At 62.6% G+C, this 18332-nt stretch overlaps 5 protein-coding genes across 5 annotated transcripts; 3 read left to right on the top strand and 2 right to left on the bottom strand.

Moving 5' to 3' along the window:
* Positions 1 to 420: 420 nt before the first annotated feature.
* Positions 421 to 1345, top strand: A1Q1_01594 (uncharacterized protein; the record flags this gene model as incomplete). The annotated part of the gene is made up of 3 exons (XM_014324633.1): positions 421 to 519; positions 596 to 835; positions 1058 to 1345. The coding sequence occupies 3 exons, from the start codon at positions 421 to 423 to the stop codon at positions 1343 to 1345; spliced, it is 627 nt and encodes a 208-aa protein (XP_014180108.1).
* Positions 1346 to 3390: 2045 nt separating this feature from the next.
* A1Q1_01593 (uncharacterized protein) lies at positions 3391 to 7781 on the bottom strand (the record flags this gene model as incomplete). The annotated part of the gene is made up of 2 exons (XM_014324632.1): positions 3391 to 6011; positions 6053 to 7781. 2 exons carry the CDS (start codon positions 7779 to 7781, stop codon positions 3391 to 3393), a joined length of 4350 nt encoding a protein of 1449 aa, XP_014180107.1.
* A 1697-nt stretch (positions 7782 to 9478) lies between these two features.
* On the top strand, positions 9479 to 12467 carry A1Q1_01592 (cleavage and polyadenylation specificity factor subunit; the record flags this gene model as incomplete). The annotated part of the gene is made up of 3 exons (XM_014324631.1): positions 9479 to 9648; positions 9723 to 10592; positions 10631 to 12467. The coding sequence occupies 3 exons, from the start codon at positions 9479 to 9481 to the stop codon at positions 12465 to 12467; spliced, it is 2877 nt and encodes a 958-aa protein (XP_014180106.1).
* Positions 12468 to 13319: 852 nt separating this feature from the next.
* A1Q1_01591 (thiosulfate sulfurtransferase) lies at positions 13320 to 14426 on the top strand (the record flags this gene model as incomplete). Its single annotated transcript, XM_014324630.1, has 4 exons — positions 13320 to 13485; positions 13600 to 13689; positions 13732 to 13887; positions 13942 to 14426. The coding sequence occupies 4 exons, from the start codon at positions 13320 to 13322 to the stop codon at positions 14424 to 14426; spliced, it is 897 nt and encodes a 298-aa protein (XP_014180105.1).
* Positions 14427 to 14802: 376 nt separating this feature from the next.
* On the bottom strand, positions 14803 to 17299 carry A1Q1_01590 (uncharacterized protein; the record flags this gene model as incomplete). The annotated part of the gene is made up of 2 exons (XM_014324629.1): positions 14803 to 15858; positions 15944 to 17299. 2 exons carry the CDS (start codon positions 17297 to 17299, stop codon positions 14803 to 14805), a joined length of 2412 nt encoding a protein of 803 aa, XP_014180104.1.
* Between the last annotated feature and the right edge of the window lie 1033 nt (positions 17300 to 18332).

The raw sequence follows: 18332 nt of genomic DNA, 5'->3' as shown, positions 1-18332 counted from the left end.
TTTAAGAGCTGCTGCAGGCGTGCGAAAGCTTCGGATGAGCAAGTAGCAAGCCGGTAGTGAGTTCGCGGTCGACAGCTCTGTGTCTCCCGGAGTGTCGTCGCGCTCGGTGTGATGGGGGGAAGGTGTCGCTCCGCCGCTCGTTGAACTCAGGCGTCGGGTCTGTTCGTCGAAATCGAGGAAAATCCCAGCGACGGCGTGCGGCGGAGGCGCACGAGAACCAATGAACGGGACTTTATTGCGTCTCGTGGGGACCACGTAAAAACCACGTTCACCGCGTGGCGTTTTCCTGAAGTACTCGCTCAACGGCGGCGATGGAGATGCGATAGCACTTACAGGCGATATGACGACTGACGCTAGAAGCAAGTCGGGTTTGTGTATCTCGCACTTTGCTACACCACCCGACTCCGACACAGCAGGGGCATGGCGTCCAAGCAGCCAAGCCCGCTCATCCATGTCCCCGCTCGCTTCTCCGTCGTCGAGCCGGGCGTGTACCGCTGTGCCAGCCCCACCCCGCAACAGGTGAGCACCGAGTGACCGAAGGTCGCGAGGGGTATTGCAGCCCTGCGGCCGACAGCTGTACTCCTTCAGGACTTAGCTGACCCCAGATCCCCTTCCTCTCCACGCTCCGGCTCAAGACGATAATCTCTCTGACGGTCGAGCACCCAATACGGCCGCTGCTGCAATATGTGCGCTCAAACGGTGTGCGCTTCGTGCACCTCGGCGCGACGCTGTTCCAGCCTCTGAACGACTGGCGCCCGATATCAGACGAGATTGTGAAGGCTGCGCTCGAGATTGTGCTGGACAAGCGGAGCCATCCTGTCCTCATCATCGACTCGTGAGTCGTGGCTACCTCGTTTTGGGCGACTAGCCGCTAACAGCAGCATGGGCATCCACCAGACGGGCATCGTGGCCGGCTGCCTGCGCACAATGCAGCGGTGGAACTTTGCCTCGACCATGGCCGAGTATCGCGGCCACAGTGGGCCGACGAAACACCACTACAAGGACGAGACGTACATCGAGGTGAGCTGCTTCCTTGGCCCCATGAGCTAACTCGCAGCTCTTCGACCCGGACCTCGTGAATCTCCCAGCACCCCAGAACCTGCCCGAGTGGTGGGACAGCGAGGATGACGACTGGGACGACGGCTGGGCAGAGACGGACAAGGAGCCCGAGAAGAAGGACAAGAAGAAGAAGAAGAAGCTCGATCAGGAGGAGAAGGCCGAGGTCAAGAAGGAGAAGGAGGGCGTCGAGGGCATCGTCCAGGTTCCCGGGGAGCCGAAGATTGAGCTCCTCGAGTCGCCCGTCAATGCCGATGTCGCGCTGCCGTCGAGCGTTGCGTCGGGATGACCCCGCAGTCCTGCCAAACGCTCAGTCGCTAGCCGACACGGCACCCATTATCCCTCCCCCCCATTTCACACCTCACAGCATCCTTCATAGTAACCCAGTAGAGTCAGTAGTCTAATCACAGCCGCAAATCGCAATGTAACATATCTCATGGTGTCTGATGATACATACTGCCCCCATGGGGAGCTTTCTCCTTTCCTACTTCATCCAGCGGAGACAGAGGCGGTGACAAATGTCGCTGATCCAGCTCCAGCATTAAACTGGTGTGCTCGCGTCCGCGTCTGCCGCCGCTGCCACGGCGCCGACGCTCCGCTTACCTGCCAAAGCTTCCGGCCATCTGGGCCTGGCCGCCCATAGCCTGCATGCGCTGGGAGACCTTGTCGTTGACCTCGAAGAACTTCATGGTGCAGCGGTCGACGCACACGGCCTCGCCCTTGAGCAGCTCGGGCTCGGCGTAGCGGCCCTTCATGGGGTCGGGCTGGATGCACTTGGCGTGGCACGAGGAGACGATGCGGTTGCTACATGAGCGAAACGAGCGAAGCGAGTGAGCGGGCAGGAACGACGACGAGCGGAGCGAGTGGGCGAGTGAGGAGCCACAAGTGTCACGAGTGAACGAGCGGAGCGAGTGAGCGGGCACCACAATGAGCAGTGAGTGGGCGAAGGAGGTTGAGTGAGCAGAAAGACCAGAGAAAATGCCAGCCAGAGTAGAGTCCAGCAGATCGGGGGTCGAAAGCAAGCGAACAAGTCACGCGCGTCGAGTGAAGTAACAGCGTCAGCATCCCCTCCAACCTAGTATCCTCGTCCCTCGTCCTCGGCCCTGCGGGCCGCGGACTTCGGGCGACGGAGGCCTGCGGCAAAACTCACAAGACATCCGTGATCATCTCAATCTCGACGAGCGCGGCCTGGACCTTTTGCTCCGAGACGGCGCCGGAGTTCTGCGCTTAACGTTAGCGGAGCTCACGACGAGCGAAGCGAGGAGGGAGCTGCGAGTTGGGCCGGCGAGAGCGAGCGGAGCGAGGAGTGAGCTGCGAGCGAAGCGAGCTCAGGCGAGCTCCGAGCTGCGAGTGTATACGGGAACGGAGAGCGAGCGTGCGAGCATGCGAGCGCAGAGAGCATGCTCCTCCTTTCCGACCACATTCTGTCCGACTGTATCCCTGCCGGCCCGAAGGTACGAAGGTGTGGACATGGCAGACGAGCGGATATGACTGATAGGACTTGAAGCTCCGGAGTGTCCGAAATCGAATGGAACGAGTGGAACGAGTGGAACCATTCTTGCACAAAGAATCGCACGCATGCCCCACTCCCTCGGCAGCTCCACAACCGCTCCGCGCACTCTGCGCACTCCGCGCCTTCGGCGCTCCGTGCGTGACACTCACAACCACCGAAAAGGAAAGACATGTTTGACGGACTTGGGACGAAATAGGTAGAGTGGAAGCTCGAGGAATCCGACTTGGCTGACTTGGGCCAGTGAAAAAACCCAGCCTGCCCAGCCTGAAGCCAGCGGCGAAACCACGCCGTCCACCCTCCACATGCGTCACCTAACGGCCTGTCGGCTGGCCGGGCGTGCCTGAACCTGCTGGCTGGATCTCATCACCCACACTCGCTCACAGCCCACAGCTCGCATGCTCATCGCCCAGTATACTACCAGCGTGTCAGGTCGCGTGATTCTGTCAGACTCAGCAGCTCGCTCCGCTCACCGTCGCTCCGCACGCTCCGCACGCTCCGCACGCTCTGCGCGGTCGCTTCGCTTCCGCTCGAGCGCTGCGCGGCATAGTTGCACAAATGCATCATATGTACACTAGAATCCTATGCTAATGACAACAGAATGATTGACCGGTTGTTTGGAGAACCTGAGTTTGCGTTTTAATGGTTGGTTTGTGTTGGTTGGTGGATGGAGATGGTGATTGTGCATGAATGGTTTGGAGTGTGAGAGGGAAAGAGTGTGCGCGCCGGCACACTGTGGGTTGGGGTTTGGATGAGAGATGGGGGACGAGAGGACAGATCTGGCGAGGTCTCAAAAGCGCCTCTTCCGGCGACCTGCGGTCGCCTCAGAGACGCCTCGCATCCATCATCGCCTTCAGGTCATGACTCCGGAGCGATCCGCTCGACACCGAGCCGCCATTCAGCGCCGGCTGCTGATACCTGCTGCGTTCCTGGCCGCTCTGGAGCAGCTCCAGGACACCAGGCAGGAGACTGTTCTGCCGCGCGAGCAGGACCAGCTCCTTGCCCGTTTGCAGCCCAGCCATGCCGCTGACCGTGTCCTTTTCGCCCTCGGAGTACGCGGCCGAGATGCTCGCCTTGCGCGGCGTGTGGCCGTGCGATGAGCGCGCGGCGTCCTCGCCGTCCTTCGGGATCAGCGCGTCGCGGAGCACCTGCAGCCCGACGGCCTCGGCGGCGCGGCGTACCTTGAACGCTGGCGTCGGAGGCGCACCGGCGCCGATCTTCGTTTCCGTCGTGAGCCAAATTTGCCGGCTCAGGAGCGAGCCCCAGCGCTGTCGTGCCGCCGCATCGGGCACGGAGAAGCAGTACTTTCGCTTCGCGCCCGAGGTCGACATGAACGCCACCTGGAACGTGTGCTTCATGAACGCGCGCTCGACGTGGAACGCACGGCTGTTGCCGAGTCCCGGGTAGCGCTCCGCGTTCGAGCCGACGCGGCCGAACAGCATTGATTTCGGGCCAAGGGACGTACCCCGCACACGGAAGGTGCACTCGGCAGTGTTGGAGAAGTCAAGGAAGGGCGGGTCAAACTCGAGCCCAGAGCCTAGGAGGCGGATACCAAACGCCGAGTCTGGCTTCGGGATCGACACGGTAATCGGGTCGGACCAGTCGTTGAACGTCAGCTTGCTCGGCGGGCGCGACGGCTCGAGCTGAATGTCCCGCACGCGGTGCGCGTCCTGCGGGCCGAGCGCTTGCACGAGGCGGTTATTCCGAATCGAGTAGTAGAGGTTCTCCAGCGTCTCGTCCGGCACCTGGTGGTGCAGGTCGCGGTTGCGGAAGCTGTGGATGAAGCGGTCACGCGACACGGCGTGGTTCGGGAATGCAAAGCCGAACGTCGAGTACAGCATATCGTTGAGCGACACGATCGCAACAACCAGTTCCTGCGCGACGGCGAGGTCGTAGGGAAGCAAGCCCTCGTTGGCGCGGTGATAGCCGATAGCGAATCCACGGAGCAGCGCCTCGGCCGTCTGGACATCCGAGGGGAGACGGACCGCAAGGATGAACACACGCAAAGCGTTGTCGATATCCATGTGCTCAAAGTGGAACCGGTCGAGGAACGTGCTGAGCAGCGGCTGGTCGTTGGCGAGTAGCAGGCCCAACTGCCCCTTGTCGAGCTCGTACGTGCGGAAGAGCAGGCTGCCGAGGGTGACCGTGTCGATCTTGGGCTGGCTGCGCTCCATCAGGTTGTGGACAGCCGACTGCGGGTCGTCGGCAAAGCTGGTGATAAACTTGCGCACGACCGGGTGGCGCGGCTGTTCCTGCGTCGGCTCGTCCGTGATGCCTGAAACCACAACGCTGCTCAGGCTGACGATCGATTTGACCATGAACTGCATGTCGAGCGTGGCCATCGCACCCTGAGTGATCAACGGCTTCGCAATGACGAGAATGTCGTTGAACAGGAACAAGTAGCGATCCTTGACCGTCTGCGAGTTGACAACTTGCAGGACCTGCTGCGCGAGGAGAAGCTTGCGGGGCGGGTCGTCGAGGAAATCGGGGCGCGCGGGGTCATCGGGCGGCAGGGCCATCAGCGCATTCATGCGGCTGATGACAGCCTGAGACTTGATGGACAGAGGCATCGTCGTCTGATCGGAATCGTCGTCGATCGAATCAACGTTTGAGGTACCGAGCTCAATGGGAGGAGGGGGAGCACGACGACGGTTCGTCATGAACGCTGGTATTTCAGGACGCGACCGTGAAGAGCTGCGCATTAGATTCGGAGCCAAATCGGCGCTACCGTTAGTGCCGTGGGTAGACTGCGAGTTATGCGTGTTCTGCGAATACGTCGCCGAGGGCGTGTGGGAGTGCCCAGATTGCGAGTACGTCTGGTGGTTTGAGGTCGAGTGATGATCAGCTGAGCGGTCGTCGCTGACGCCCCGCGTGTGCATGGTCTGGCCGTGGCCGTGCGAGCTGCTTCCATGACCGTGCGAACTCGAGGTACCATCGTCGTTTGACGTGCGGCCAGCCGGCGTCGCTTGGCTCCGCTCCCGCACGGGCTCGCTAGCAGAGCGGTTTTTCTGCTGCTCCAGAGCCTGGATACCAGGGAAGGGTGACAGTTTCGAGTTGTGGACTCGAGGGTCGTTGGGGGCCGCCCGCGGGAGGAAACTCGGGGACGCCGCCCCAGAGTGGTTGCTGTGATGCTGCACGCTGCTCGCAGTAGACGACGCAAGGTGGTCTGACGTCGAGGGCGTAGCGGTTCCGTTGGTACCTTGATGGCGGGCGCGATCATTGGGGTTGTTCTGCACAGACTCATCTGAGACCTGGCGACTGATACCCGGGCTCACTGGGCCATCATGGTTGTTGGACGTCCGGCTGCCGCTCCTCTTGCGCAGTACAGCAAGCATATTCCGCCCAATCTGCTTAGACATGCTCGGGGTCTGCTTGTGCTGTCGGTGGTCGCCGTGCGAGTGAGCTGGTTCGCGGGGAGACATAGGGGAGATTGCGCGAGCGCTAGCTGCAGCTTGGTCAGTGTCGATCGCAGAATGATGCACTTACAATGTCCGTTGCTAGACGCGTCATCAAAGTAACCGCCATGGCCGGTGTCGCTTCGGACGCTCGCACCCAACACATTCTTGTCGAACCCACCGTTCTCAGGCACACGCGGAGCTTGTCGTGGTTCAGGTGGTGTCGACCCGTTCAGACGTCCCAAGTGCTCGCCGCCACCAAAAACGTCGCCTTTAGGAGGTACAGGAGGCACAACAGTCCCTTGAGACGATGTCGAGGCTTGGGTCGCGTGTCGCGTGGCCCCCGCAAACGGCCTACTCGGAAGGTCTTGCGGCGTCTCAAGGATTTCGTGGTCCTCGTGGTACGAGTGAGACTGCTCAGAGTAGTCTTTGGTATCCCTGTTACCATCGTCGTACACGTCTCCGTTCTCTGATAGTGGGCTTGGGACCTTGGGCTCGATGACCTCACCCCTCGCGGATCTGGCGGTACGAGTGGATACGCTGCGATTAAGGTGCGACTCGAACTCAAATGCACCTTCTTCAGAGGGCTCAGAGTTTCTGTCCGCGGCGGTGGGCGCCGGACCCCGTCCCAGTAAAGCGATGCTGGCGAGCGGTGAGATAGAGTTGGCCGTCACAGCCTGCGGCGAGTAGAGCGGTGTCCGTTGCTGCTCCGTTGCATTCGTGTTGGTGGAAGCACCCGAGTCACGAGAGCCGCTCATCATGCTGAGCTGCTTGGTGCGGCGGCGCTCCTCCCACAGTACACGAACCTCTTGCTCCTCCTTCTGGCGGGCGGCACGTCGCTCGGCGAGGCGCTCTACCATTCGTCGTCCAACCGCGCTACGTCGCTCTTCGCCCATGTTGGAAGACGACACGGTAAAACTACGCTGGAGCCGGGGTCGAGGGACATCGAACGCCGTGTCAGGGATGGGGGCTTCAGCCGATGGCGGTGTGACCACATCATCGTCGACTGGCTCGTCCACCGCAAGTCCGAACATGCGAGGGATGCCAATGGTGCCAGCTCGATGAAGCGAGGGCCGCGCGCCCGGGAGACCGAGAGTCACGTCCTCTTCTGACGAAACTGGCGTGGATGAGGCGAGACTGCGCGACGGTGTCGGCGTGTACGTCCCACCGGTCAATTTATTCATAGCGTTGGCTCTCGCTGCCGCCGAGTTTGATCGAGACAGGTTTCGAAGCTCTCCTAGGGTCGGAAGAGGACTGGGAGTATTCCGTCCTGCACCCGAAGCGGTCAAATTGCCCGGAAAGGCGCTGGGCGGGGTGCTAGTCGGGATAGGGCTGATGGATGGGAGATATGACTGGGCTAGCTGGTACGCGGCCCAGTCGGGCCCAGGGCCACTGACTGGAGAGGGTTGGGCGCTGTAGAAGGGGGTGCTAGTCGTCGAATAAGTGACTTGCGGAATAAAGCCAGAAGAGTCGGACGCCGACCTTTGCATCATTGTGCCATTGCCGTAAGCGTAAGCGTCGAATGGATCTGCCTGATCGAGGAGCTCCTCAGATTCGCTGTAGTCCTCGAAGCGGATAGAGGTCGGTGTCGCGGCGACGCTGTGTCCGGTCGAGCTTCCGTTGAAGCTGTCGTCGGGACCAAGGCCGGGTTGGACGACATGGGCGGGAGAAGGTCGCGGGGGTGTCTGTAGCTGAAGTGCGCGTCGGCCGTCCGGGTTTCGCGGAAGGGAGGCAGCGCGTTTCAGTTTTGCGATGGCTTGTGACCTGATTTCAGCTGACGGCGAAGGCGACACCGCGAACGGTGTCGGCGACGACGACATGGCTGAGGGGGGAGGTGTGGGTGTGTCGCCAGGATCAGAGACGGCTCAGAGTATGTATTGTCGGTGGTTGAGTAGTGTGAGTGTGAGTGAGAGGGAGGTAGGTGCGAGGGCGAGGAGGGGGGTGGGTGCAGGGTGAGGCCGGTCGAGTGCGGTGAGGGGACACGGCGGTGGTCGATGCGGGTGGAGGGTGGAGGGGGGAGAATGTGGATGCGGTTGTGTCGTTGACTATGCGGCTTTCATGGGAGGCTGTGCGGGGTGAATGAGATGACGGTGGGAGAGTGAGTGATGAATGCGATGATGATGTGTATGGTGATGATGATGATGATGAAGTGCCGGACGATGGGTGTGAGATTGGATCGATTGAGGGTGGTTGGTGATGATGTGGAAAGACGGAATGAGGCTCTGTCTGTGGATGAAGGGTCGAGTGAGAGTGAGGTCTGGAGCGTGCGGAGAGACGAGGCTGATTGCTGGCTGTTCAGGATCCATTGGCGGCTCGACGCGGCGGGGATTTGGGCACGCTGAGTGGATCTCGCATTGCCTTGGCTCCCTCTCGACTCCTGATCGAGACAACCCGCGCACACGCCACGACACTCAACGCGCGACACCGCTCCCAGGATACTATCCCTCATCCATGGCTGTGTTTGGTACACACACTCGCTCTTGCAGCAGCAGCAGCAGCACAGGGCCTTGACGCTTTTCCCACTCCTATTCTGGGCGCCATCCCTCTCATCCGCCTGCGTGGCCAGGCTCAAAGCAGTCTGGCGTGCACAAACCTCAGCCCATAGTCTCCCATAAGACCTCTGTGCACTGTCCACTTGGCACCCGGCCTGCATACCATGGCGCATGGCGTGCGGCGCCTCGACTCGCTCGCCTTCTTCCCCCCCCCTGGGAATCGTGGCGGCCATGGTCAGACGATCCAAAGCAGCCATGCACCTGCAGCTTGGTGAGGTACGAGCAAGGACCTTGGGACTGCTCTTCGATCGACCGGGGGAACACGACGCTTCGCTTACTCCTGGCCAAAGGTCGTCGGAGCGTACAGCCACCCCGCATTGCTGCTGGCATTCTGGATTCCGGATGGCCGTCGCACGTCTCAGCCAGCAATCATACCCACACCCCACTCTTCCCCCCTTTCCCTCACATCCACATCCGACAGCGCGGCCCCGCTCCAACCGGCGTGTTGGAATGGCCGTCTGCAGCACCGAGGTAATGCAAGGCCGTTGTCCGACTGTGGTGCAGGAGCATGCATGTAGCCGTAGATGTTGTTCAACAGACCAGCCCAACGGATGTGCCCGTCCTCGACGTCTGGGCCCTGTGACGTCTGGTCTCGACTTTTTCGCAGATTAACCTCAGCGGTTGAATTATCCCAAGGCACGCATCATTCATTTTCCAGTACCCCCTAATCGCACGCACACTTTCCAAATCTCATCTGCTTCCGTTATTGTCTCACCACACGATGGCTTCTGGCGCGGTTGACGTTTCACGTGACCCACTCCGACCTCCATCCGACATTCGCTCACCTCACCAGAACAACCAACTCGAACTTGCCGATCGCTGACATCAATACCGCCTCCACTCGCCCAAGTGATACTCCAGAGCTGCAGCGCGCATCGATCCGACATCGCGCAAGAAGCCAAAGCGACGCTCTTCCACTCGATCGACCCGTTGCGCAGCGTGCCGTCTGGCACTGATCCGGCACCATGATCACGCTGACACCGCTCTCGTCCTCGGCGACATCGGTATCGCCGGACGAGCCGGTGTCCTACTTCCTCGAGCTCGACGATGCGCGGATATTGCTGGACATGGGACAACGCGATTACCGTGCATCGGCACAGCAGACGTCCTGGGAGTACGAGGAGAAGATTCGGGAGTGAGTTACTACGCCGTCTACCGAACTGACCGCAGTCTCGCGCCGACACTGTCACTGGTGCTGCTCTCGCACAGCCCGACACAGTACCTCGGGCTTTACGCTTATGCTCGTGCACATTGGGGTCTCAAATGTCCCGTCTACGCTACGCAGCCGACGGTAGAGATGGGCCGAGTCGTGAGCCTGGCCGAGGCTGAGAGCTGGCGTGCCGAGTGCCCCGTCTCGGACGAGGAAGGCGAGTTTAAGGGCCCCTTCGTGCCCACAACAGAGGAGATCCACGAGGCGTTCGACCACATCAAGGCGATCCGGTACAACCAGCCATTGCATCTCGGCGGCGAGCTTAGCCACCTGCTCTTGACGCCGTTCCCCTCCGGACATGTGCTGGGAGGCACACTGTTCAAGATCCGTTCCCCGACGAGCGGTACCGTGCTCTACGCAGTCGGTATCAACCATACGGGAGAGCGCCATCTCGACGGAATGGTCACGGGCCAGGGCGGTCTGCAAGGATACGCAGAGGACATTCGACGACCAGACCTGCTCATCGTTGAGGGAGGAAGGAGCAACGCCGTCAACGCCAAGCGAAGAGAACGCGAGACCGCCATCCTCGACCTCGTCACTGCGACGCTGGCGGGCGGACGATCAGTGCTCATGCCGTGTGACGCGAGCCCGCGTCTGCTCGAGCTGCTCGTCCTGCTCGACCAGCACTGGAGCTTCAAGCGAACAGCGGCTCCGGGCGGACCGGCAGCGCAGTGGAACCACCCGCTCTGCCTTGTCAGCCGGACAGCGCAGGACATGGTGTCGTTTGCGCGCTCGCTGTTGGAGTGGATGGGCGGTGTTGTGCGTGAAAGCGGAGCCGACGACGTCGTTGCCGCCCTCGACCGGAGAAAGGGCCGCAAGCGCAAGGCGCTCGTGAATCTTGGCTCGGAGTACGGAGCACTGGACTTCAGGTACGCTGAAGCTCGGTCTATGTCAGCTGACACCACAGCCACGTACAGTTCTTCGCGACGCCCGAAGAGCTGCTCGAGAAGTACCCCGCGAACCGACCAAAACTCGTTCTCGCGATCCCGCCGACTATGTCGCATGGCCCGTCTCGCACGCTGTTCGCATCCATGGCCAGCGTTCCGGGCAATGTCGTCCTGCTGACGGGACACGGAGAGGACCGGACTCTGGCGCGCGAGCTCTACGCACGCTGGGAAGCGCACCAGGATGAGGGTGCGCACTACGGACACGGCAAGATCGGCCATGCCACGCCGATGGAGGGTCGTCTTGAGCTCGAGTTGGACGCCAAGGAGCCGCTCTCTGGCGAGGAGCTGGAGGCGTACGAGACTGCCGAGCGGGAGAAGCGCGAGCGCGAGGCGGCGCACCAGGCCGCCCTGGAGCGGAACAACCGCATGCTCGAGGCCGACGATCTGGAGAGCGACTCGGATTCTGACTCTGAGGCGGGCGACCTGGCCGGTCTGCACCAGGAGGGCGCGAACGCTTTTGCCGGCGACGGCGAGGATGCACGGACAATGTCCTTCGACATCTTCGTCAAGGGCCAGAGCGTGTTGCGCGGAACGCGCTTCCGTATGTTCCCCTACATTGCCAAGGGACGCAAGGTCGATTCCTTCGGCGAGGGTCTGGACGTCGGTCAGTGGATTCGCAAGGGCCGCGAGATCGAGGAAGACGGCGAGACGGAGGAGGTCCGCGCGGCGAAGCGCCGCAAGGCCGCCGAGGAGGAGAAGGCGAAGCAAGCCCCGGAGCCGCCGAGCAAGTTTGTCTCGTCCATCGTCGGCGTGGACCTGCACGCGAGCATCGCCTACATCGACATGGCAGGCGAGCACGACGGGCAAGCGATTCGCACCATCGTAACCGACCTGGCGCCGCGAAAGCTCGTCGTTGTGAAATCCACGACCCCCGCATCCGAGGCGCTGAAGGCGTACTTTGCGCAGACGCCCAAGATTACGCACGACGCGTTCTACCCCGGCCCGTACCAGCCGATCCAGATTGGAGAGCACGTGCAGTCGTACAGTCTGCAGCTGGGCGACAGTATGGGCCGCCTGCTCGCGGGCCGCCTGAGCCGGTTCGAGGGGTACGAGATTGCCATGGTGCAGGGCAAGCTGGCCTACGCTACCGGCTCGACGGTGCCCATCCTCGAGTCGGCCGATGTCGTCCTGCCCCCGCTCCAGGCCGAGGTCAAGGTCGAGGAAGAGGCGGACGCGGCCGCCGGCAAGGAAAAGGGTACGGCGCACGGGGGCGACACGGAGACGGACGCCGAAGCCAAGGCCGAGGCGGCCGCTGAGGCCGTGGGACCCGCCGGCGAGGCGGTCGAGGAGAAGGCAGAGGCGGAGGAGGACTCGCGGGAGGCCGTGACGGATGCGCCGGCGACGGCAGCGACGGCCGAGACGAATGCGGACGACGAGGCTGCAGCGGAGCAAACTGCCGTCAAGGCGGCCGCGGACATTGAAGCTGCGGTGAAGACTGAGCCTATCGAGGTCGAGGAGAACGCAGACGAAAACATCATCGACCCGGCCCACTCGCTCGCGGCCCGTGAAGCCCAGGCTCCCCCAAGTGGCCCGCTCACGCTCCCGAGTTCACTGTTCATCGGCGACCTGCGCCTGCTCGCGCTCAAGAACCGGCTCGGCACGCTCGGCATCCCGGCCCAGTTCGCGGGTGAGGGTGTCCTCGTCTGTGGACCTGGCGTCGAGCCCGGCGCCAAGGGGAGTATTGTGGCTGTCCGGAAGTTGGAGGAGGGCCGCGTCGTGCTCGAGGGCCCGGTCAGTGGCACGTACTTTGCAGTCAGGCGGGAACTGTACGGGAGCTATGCGCAGGTGGCGGCGTGAGCGAGCATCGCGGAGCGGAGCGACGTCAGTCGCGCAGCGGCGCAGCGGCGTAGCGGTGCAGCGTAGAGTACATCTTCGGTAGACTTGGTAGAGCCATGAGCAATGTATGCATAGCAGCACAACATAGGTCGGCATCTCGCTTATCGCAGCCTCGATCACGTCTTCGGTCAGATCCCGCGGAACCAAATAGAATGGCCGACTGACCGAACTGATGTCATCCATTCCGAACTGGCTTGCGGCAGCCAGCCAGCCAATCTACCAACCTCACCGACTCACGCAGCTCTCATAGATAAGTCAGGTCCGCAGGTCCGAAGCGTCTATCTCTCCACGCCTCGACCTTCAACCCAAGCAAGCAAGAGAAAGCAAGAGTAATGAGCACCCTCCCCCGCCTCGGACTCGGACTTCGGAACGGACTCGGCGCAGCAAAGATCAGGACCATGGCGACGGGAACTCCGCCCGGGTTCAAACGCTGGCCACTGCTGGTCAGCCCGACAGAGCTCCGGAATCTGCCCAAGGAGGTGAGTACGCAACGGAGCGAGCGTAGCGAGCGGAGTTGCTCTGCCCCTCTCTCCGTGTCTCCTCTCTACTGATTCCTCCCTGCTTCCTTTCGACAGGAGGGCGCTGGCCGCGCTGGGCCCACCAAGCTTTGTCGCTGGGGCCGAGCCGGCCGAGCCGTCCCAGCCATTCCCAACCAGAGCCGGTGGCTGAGTGGTTTGAGAAGGAGCAGTGTCGTAGCGAGAGAGAGAGGGTGGGGAAGATTCAACCTGGCTCACTCGCGCGGCTCACTCGCGCTGCGCGCTCGTTCGCTCGTGCTGACAGCAGAACCTTGCCGTCCTCGACGTGTCCTGGCACATGCCCAACAACCCGCGCAACGCGGACCAGGAGTACCTCCAAGGACCCCGGATCCCGGGCGCACTCCGCTTCAACCTCGACAAGGTCGCGGAGCATGATCCGGCCAAGAACCCCTTGGGGCTGACGCATATGCTCCCCTCGGCCGAGACTTTTAGGGAGGCTGTTGGTACGTCTCATCCTCTGACCTCTTCTCCCCTTCTTTGCTTCTTTTACAGCCCTGCCCACCAGAGCGAGCATTGCGATCAGCTTCCTAGTCTACACTGGTTAAGCTGACGCCCAGAGACCCTCGGCATCACGCCCGACACGCACGTCGTCGTGTACGACACGGTGGGCGTGTTCTCCGCCCCGCGTGGCGTGTTCACGTTCAAGGGTGAGTCAGCTGGCTCGCAACTTCCGCTGTAGCTGACCCCAGCCCTTGGCCACGACAAGGTGTCCGCGCTGAACGGCGGTCTCCCCCGCTGGATTGAGGAGGGCTACGACGTCGACGAGGAGGAGCTGAGCAAGGACCCCGTCGCCGCGAAGCGTTCTTCCTACCCCGTCCCGAAGAGGCACGACGACTACGTCAGGTGTAAGTGTACTCCACTCAAGCTCTGATTCCGCCATTGCAAAAGCTAACCCGCAGCGTACGAGCAGATGGTGGACAACTCGACCGCAGACCCGGCGCTGGCCGACGTAGTCCTCGACGCTCGCGCAATCCCGCGCTACGCGGGCGAGGCGCCCGAGCCGCGTCCAGGCCTCCCCAGCGGGCACATCCCGAACTCGCTGCCCTTGCCGTTCAACGACCTGCTGACCGAGCCCTCGGAGACAGAGCCGTACACGCGCTACCGGTCGCCGCAGGAGCTGAGCCAGATCATCATCGACGGCGTCGGCGGCAAGACGGTGTGGGACGAGATTGCGCTCGACGGGCGCGGGCTCGTCTTCTCGTGCGGCAGCGGCATGACGGCGTGCGTTGGCTGGCTGGCCGCGCGCGCCGTGGCTGAGGGCGAGAACCAGATGCTCGCCCATGAGGCAGTGTATGACGAGAGCTGGAGCGGGTACGCGCAGCGCAAGGAGTCAAAGATTGAGAAGGGACATGGAAACAAGGACGCCGTCAGGAAGCAGAAGTAATGCGCATGCAAGTGAGATTGGTGGGATGGAGAGTTTGGACGGGATCGCGGCTAGGCACTGGTGACTCACGGTGACTGACGGTGACTCACGGTGACTGATGGTGACTGATGGTGACTGATGGTGACTGACGAGGAACGACTAGACTGAGCTTCCACACCAACTCCGAGCTTGCAATATGCGGGATGTGACAGTCGCAGAAAGGTACTAAATACATAGAACAGAAGTGTTCGTCAACAAGAACTATAAACAAAGGTATGTAGGGTATAGTGATGTGCCGTGGGGGCTACTAAAGAGTTGACAGTAGTACTTTCGTCGGAACCAAGGAGGTCTCGATCGCTTGCAAGCGTGAGACCTTCATCAGGCTATGATGCGCCGCTCACGCCGCCTCAAACCTGTACTCCCTCCAGAGCCCCTCATCCGCCACCTTGTCGCGGTTCGGATGCCGCTCAGCCGGGGCAGCGGGCTCGAGCACGAGCGGCGGGCCGCTGAACGCCGGTGTGGCCGGCGAGGGCGCGGTCGTGGCGGGCGAGTAGGGCTGCGCGTAGGGAAGCTGGCTCCGTTCGCCCAGGCCGGGGCCGGGGATGGGCAGCGGCCTGGAGGGACGGTGGTGCGTCTCGCGATCCGAGTAGTAGGGCTGCGGCTGCGTCGGCTGGAATGTCTGTCCCGAAGCCGTTCCCGAAGCCGTGCCCGGGACGGTCCCCACCTGGTTGAAGGGCTGAAACCCGTGCGCGTGCGAAGGATACTGGGCGAGAGAGAGGTTGCGCGAGTGTCCGCGGCCTGCAAAGGAGTGACTATGCGCATGCGTAGGGTGCGGCAGCGGCAGCGCGCTGACTGGCAGAGGGGGCAGGGGGGCCTCCTTCTCCCTCACGACGTCCTTGTCCTTGGCCGGGAGAGGCGGCAAGCTCCCATCCAAGCGGGACGCACGAGGCGACGTCGACGACCTTGTGCGAGCGCGGATCTGCTCCCCGCTCGAAGACAGGAAGAGCATCTTGCCGCTCGGCTGCTCGACGTCCAGCGCCAGGTTCAGGTTCACGCTCCCCGCGCCGGCGGGCGCGCTCGCCGTCGTGCCCTCTTTGCCGAGTGCGACTTGACCCACAGACCCCGGGGACGGCTTCGCGCGGCGCATGACGACTTCCCACCGGATCTCCTCCCCGGTGCTGATGCACTGCACGCTGACCTCGTAGCCTGCGCCGAGCTCCCCGCTCAACCGACTTGGGATGGAGGGCAGGGGTGGCGGCGCGGCGGGCTTCTCCCGTGAATCGCGCAGGTCTCGCTTTTCAGACGGCGAACACGCTCGCGGGTGCTTCTCGACGGGGAGGCGGAGGGACGACGTGCTGCCTGCCTTTTGAGAGTAGAAGTTGGCGGACAGGCCCGCGCCGAGCCCGCCGCCGGAGGCTCGTGGGCGGGAAGGTGGTGTTGCGCTGTTGCTGGCCTGGGGTTGGGAGACCGGAGAGGCGCGGCGAGAGCACGGGGGTCAGGATCGCGTCCTCGGCGCTGGCGCCTGAGCTTGAGCTGACCGTTCCGCCAGAGCCCCGGGCTCGGTCTCGACCATCGCTGCCCCTTCGGCCGTCGCTGCCTCGCCTGTCCTCGCGGAGCTCCCTTGGCGGCTCGACTCGACCGAGCTCGGCACGTCCATCGCTCCCGCGTCTCTCAGCTAGAGGCCTGTCGTCCCGAGCGAGGCTGCTGAAGCTCGGCTGGACTCTCCGCCTCGTGCTCGGCTTGCGTGCCAGCCACTCGGCCGTGATACGGGGCTCCTCGACATCACTGCTCATCGGGCTCTGTGCCCGGCTGTGGCCCTTGGGCAGGATTGGTGCCGGGCTTGAACTGCGGTTCAGGCTGGGCAAGCTCGGCTGCGGCCGGAGCGGCGGGGGCGGGTTCCCACCTCTCCGTCTTGGTGGCGAGGGCTCCACACCCTCCGCGAACGCCGGTGATGGTGCGCGGATACTCGGCGCGCCGATCGTGCCCGTGCTGCTCGTGCTTGGCGTGATGGTCGTCGCCGGCGCCGAGGTCGCGCTCGCAGCGCCAGCGTTCAGGAACGGATGCTCGATGACCTCGCTCACGACCATGTCCCCGTCGTGGATGAAGGGGATCGGCAGGCGCTTGCTGTCGTCGGACCGCATGCTGCGTATACTCCCCGTATAACCCAGGGCCAAGGAAGCTGCACTGCCAAAGTGGTGCATCATGACGGGGCTGCTGAGCGTCTCCTGCACGAATCCGCCCGAAGGGGCGAGATTCAGCGCCGAACCGCTTGCACTTGGCCGACGTCCGTGAAAGCCCGGTTGAGGACGGTACTGCATGTCGATCGGGGAAGTGGCGCGGAAACTCCCCAGACTGCTGGAATGCACGAGGCTGAGACTCCCGTTCGAGCCGTTGCGGCGGTGCCACCCGCCCTCGGGGGCGAGTTGCTCCTCGTCCCTTGGCTCGCGGGGCTGCTCGCGCTCCTTGTCTTTCCGCTTGCCGGAGGCTTTTCGTCGGAGGAGGCGGGCGGGGTTGAGACGGCTCGGCGGAGGCGCCTCGGCGCTCGTGCTCCGCGTCAGCTGCGGAGACTGCGGTCGTGTCGGGTACAGGTCGCGCTCGTCGAGGAGGGAATGCGGGTAGGGATACATGTCGCTCGAGGCGTGGGAGCCCGGCGAGGTGGGAGAAGACTGCTGCTGTTGTAGAGTCGGTGTGGAGGGTAGTGGAGGCGAGAGGGGGTCGAGAGCTGCAAGCCTCTGTCGGGAGCTGTTGCTGAGGGAGAAGAACGACTTGGTCGGGGCGAGCTGCCCGTTCGCAGTCGAAGGCTTCACCTTCTTCTTGGACGGGGCATCCTTGCTTGGCGGGACAGGTGCGCTGCCACTCGCCTGCTGCTGGCTTTTGAAGAAGAAAGGCGCCATGTGGCTAGTGGGGTGGAGTGATGTGCTCGGGGTCGTTCAAGTCGTGTGTCGGACTGTTGTGGTCGTGCGGGACGCAGCTCCATGCAGTCACAGTGAATGCACAGCTCGCGTCCCCCTTATGCTTAGCAGCGCGATGTTCGTCGCTCGTTGACGCTTGACAGGTGGTTGGTGGCTGTATGCTGACGTGAGGGGCTGGCGTCGATCACCAGCGTCCGTGCCCCCGATTCAGTCGGTCGGATGCTGATTGCTGATTGTTCAAATTCGGCAGGCACTAGTGTCCGTGTTCGTATCGATTTTGGTCGTCGGGGTGGGGTGATCGCCGTCGCACGACAGGATGGAGGTCGAGGGATGTAATTTTGCGCCGTTCAGAGGAATAGAATGGACAGCGACGACAGTCAGAGTGATGGAGTGGAGAGGAAGAAAAGAAAACGCAACAGTGTTTCTTGCTCGCCGGTTGTCCAGCCTGCGCGCTCACCACCCGCCGCTGCTTGGAGCACGCACGCACGCAGGGAGGAGCAGCATGTAACGTGTGCAGTACGTGCTCCTCTCGATGCTTTCGAAAGCAGGTACGTATCTTTCTTTGGATTCACTAAGATTCCAAGCTTGTCCTAGCCTGCCGAAGCTGGACCCTGAGGTTGGCTCTGTAGCCGCAAGTCAACCGCGAGCGTACCGCTGCAGGAACGACGCATGTCCGCTCTGACGAGACCTGATGGACTGCTGATACGCAGGGAACCCGCCTGAAGTCGCCTGGAAGTCAGGGCGGGGCCAAGGGCAGAACGCGCGACTTAGCTCGCGGGCGGGAACTCTATTGTCTATTGTGACGACGCGGCTGGGCTGGCTTCGTTCGAGACAGGACCACCGCACGCACACAGGACTCGCGAAGGTATGCGTACGTGCATGCGCGCGTTCGAGAACGCATACGTGCATCACGCTGCATGTGTCGCGTACCCTCTGCTGCGGTGTTTGACGGTGAGTCAGGCGCTTCGAGTGAGACACAGTGGACCAAAGAGTAAAACAGAGTGAGGCTGAGGCG

The sequence above is a fragment of the Trichosporon asahii genome (genome assembly GCF_000293215.1).
Source record: "Trichosporon asahii var. asahii CBS 2479 unplaced genomic scaffold scaffold00050, whole genome shotgun sequence".
Taxonomy (NCBI): Eukaryota; Fungi; Basidiomycota; class Tremellomycetes; order Trichosporonales; family Trichosporonaceae; genus Trichosporon; species Trichosporon asahii.
This window is presented reverse-complemented; position numbering and strand designations above follow the sequence as displayed.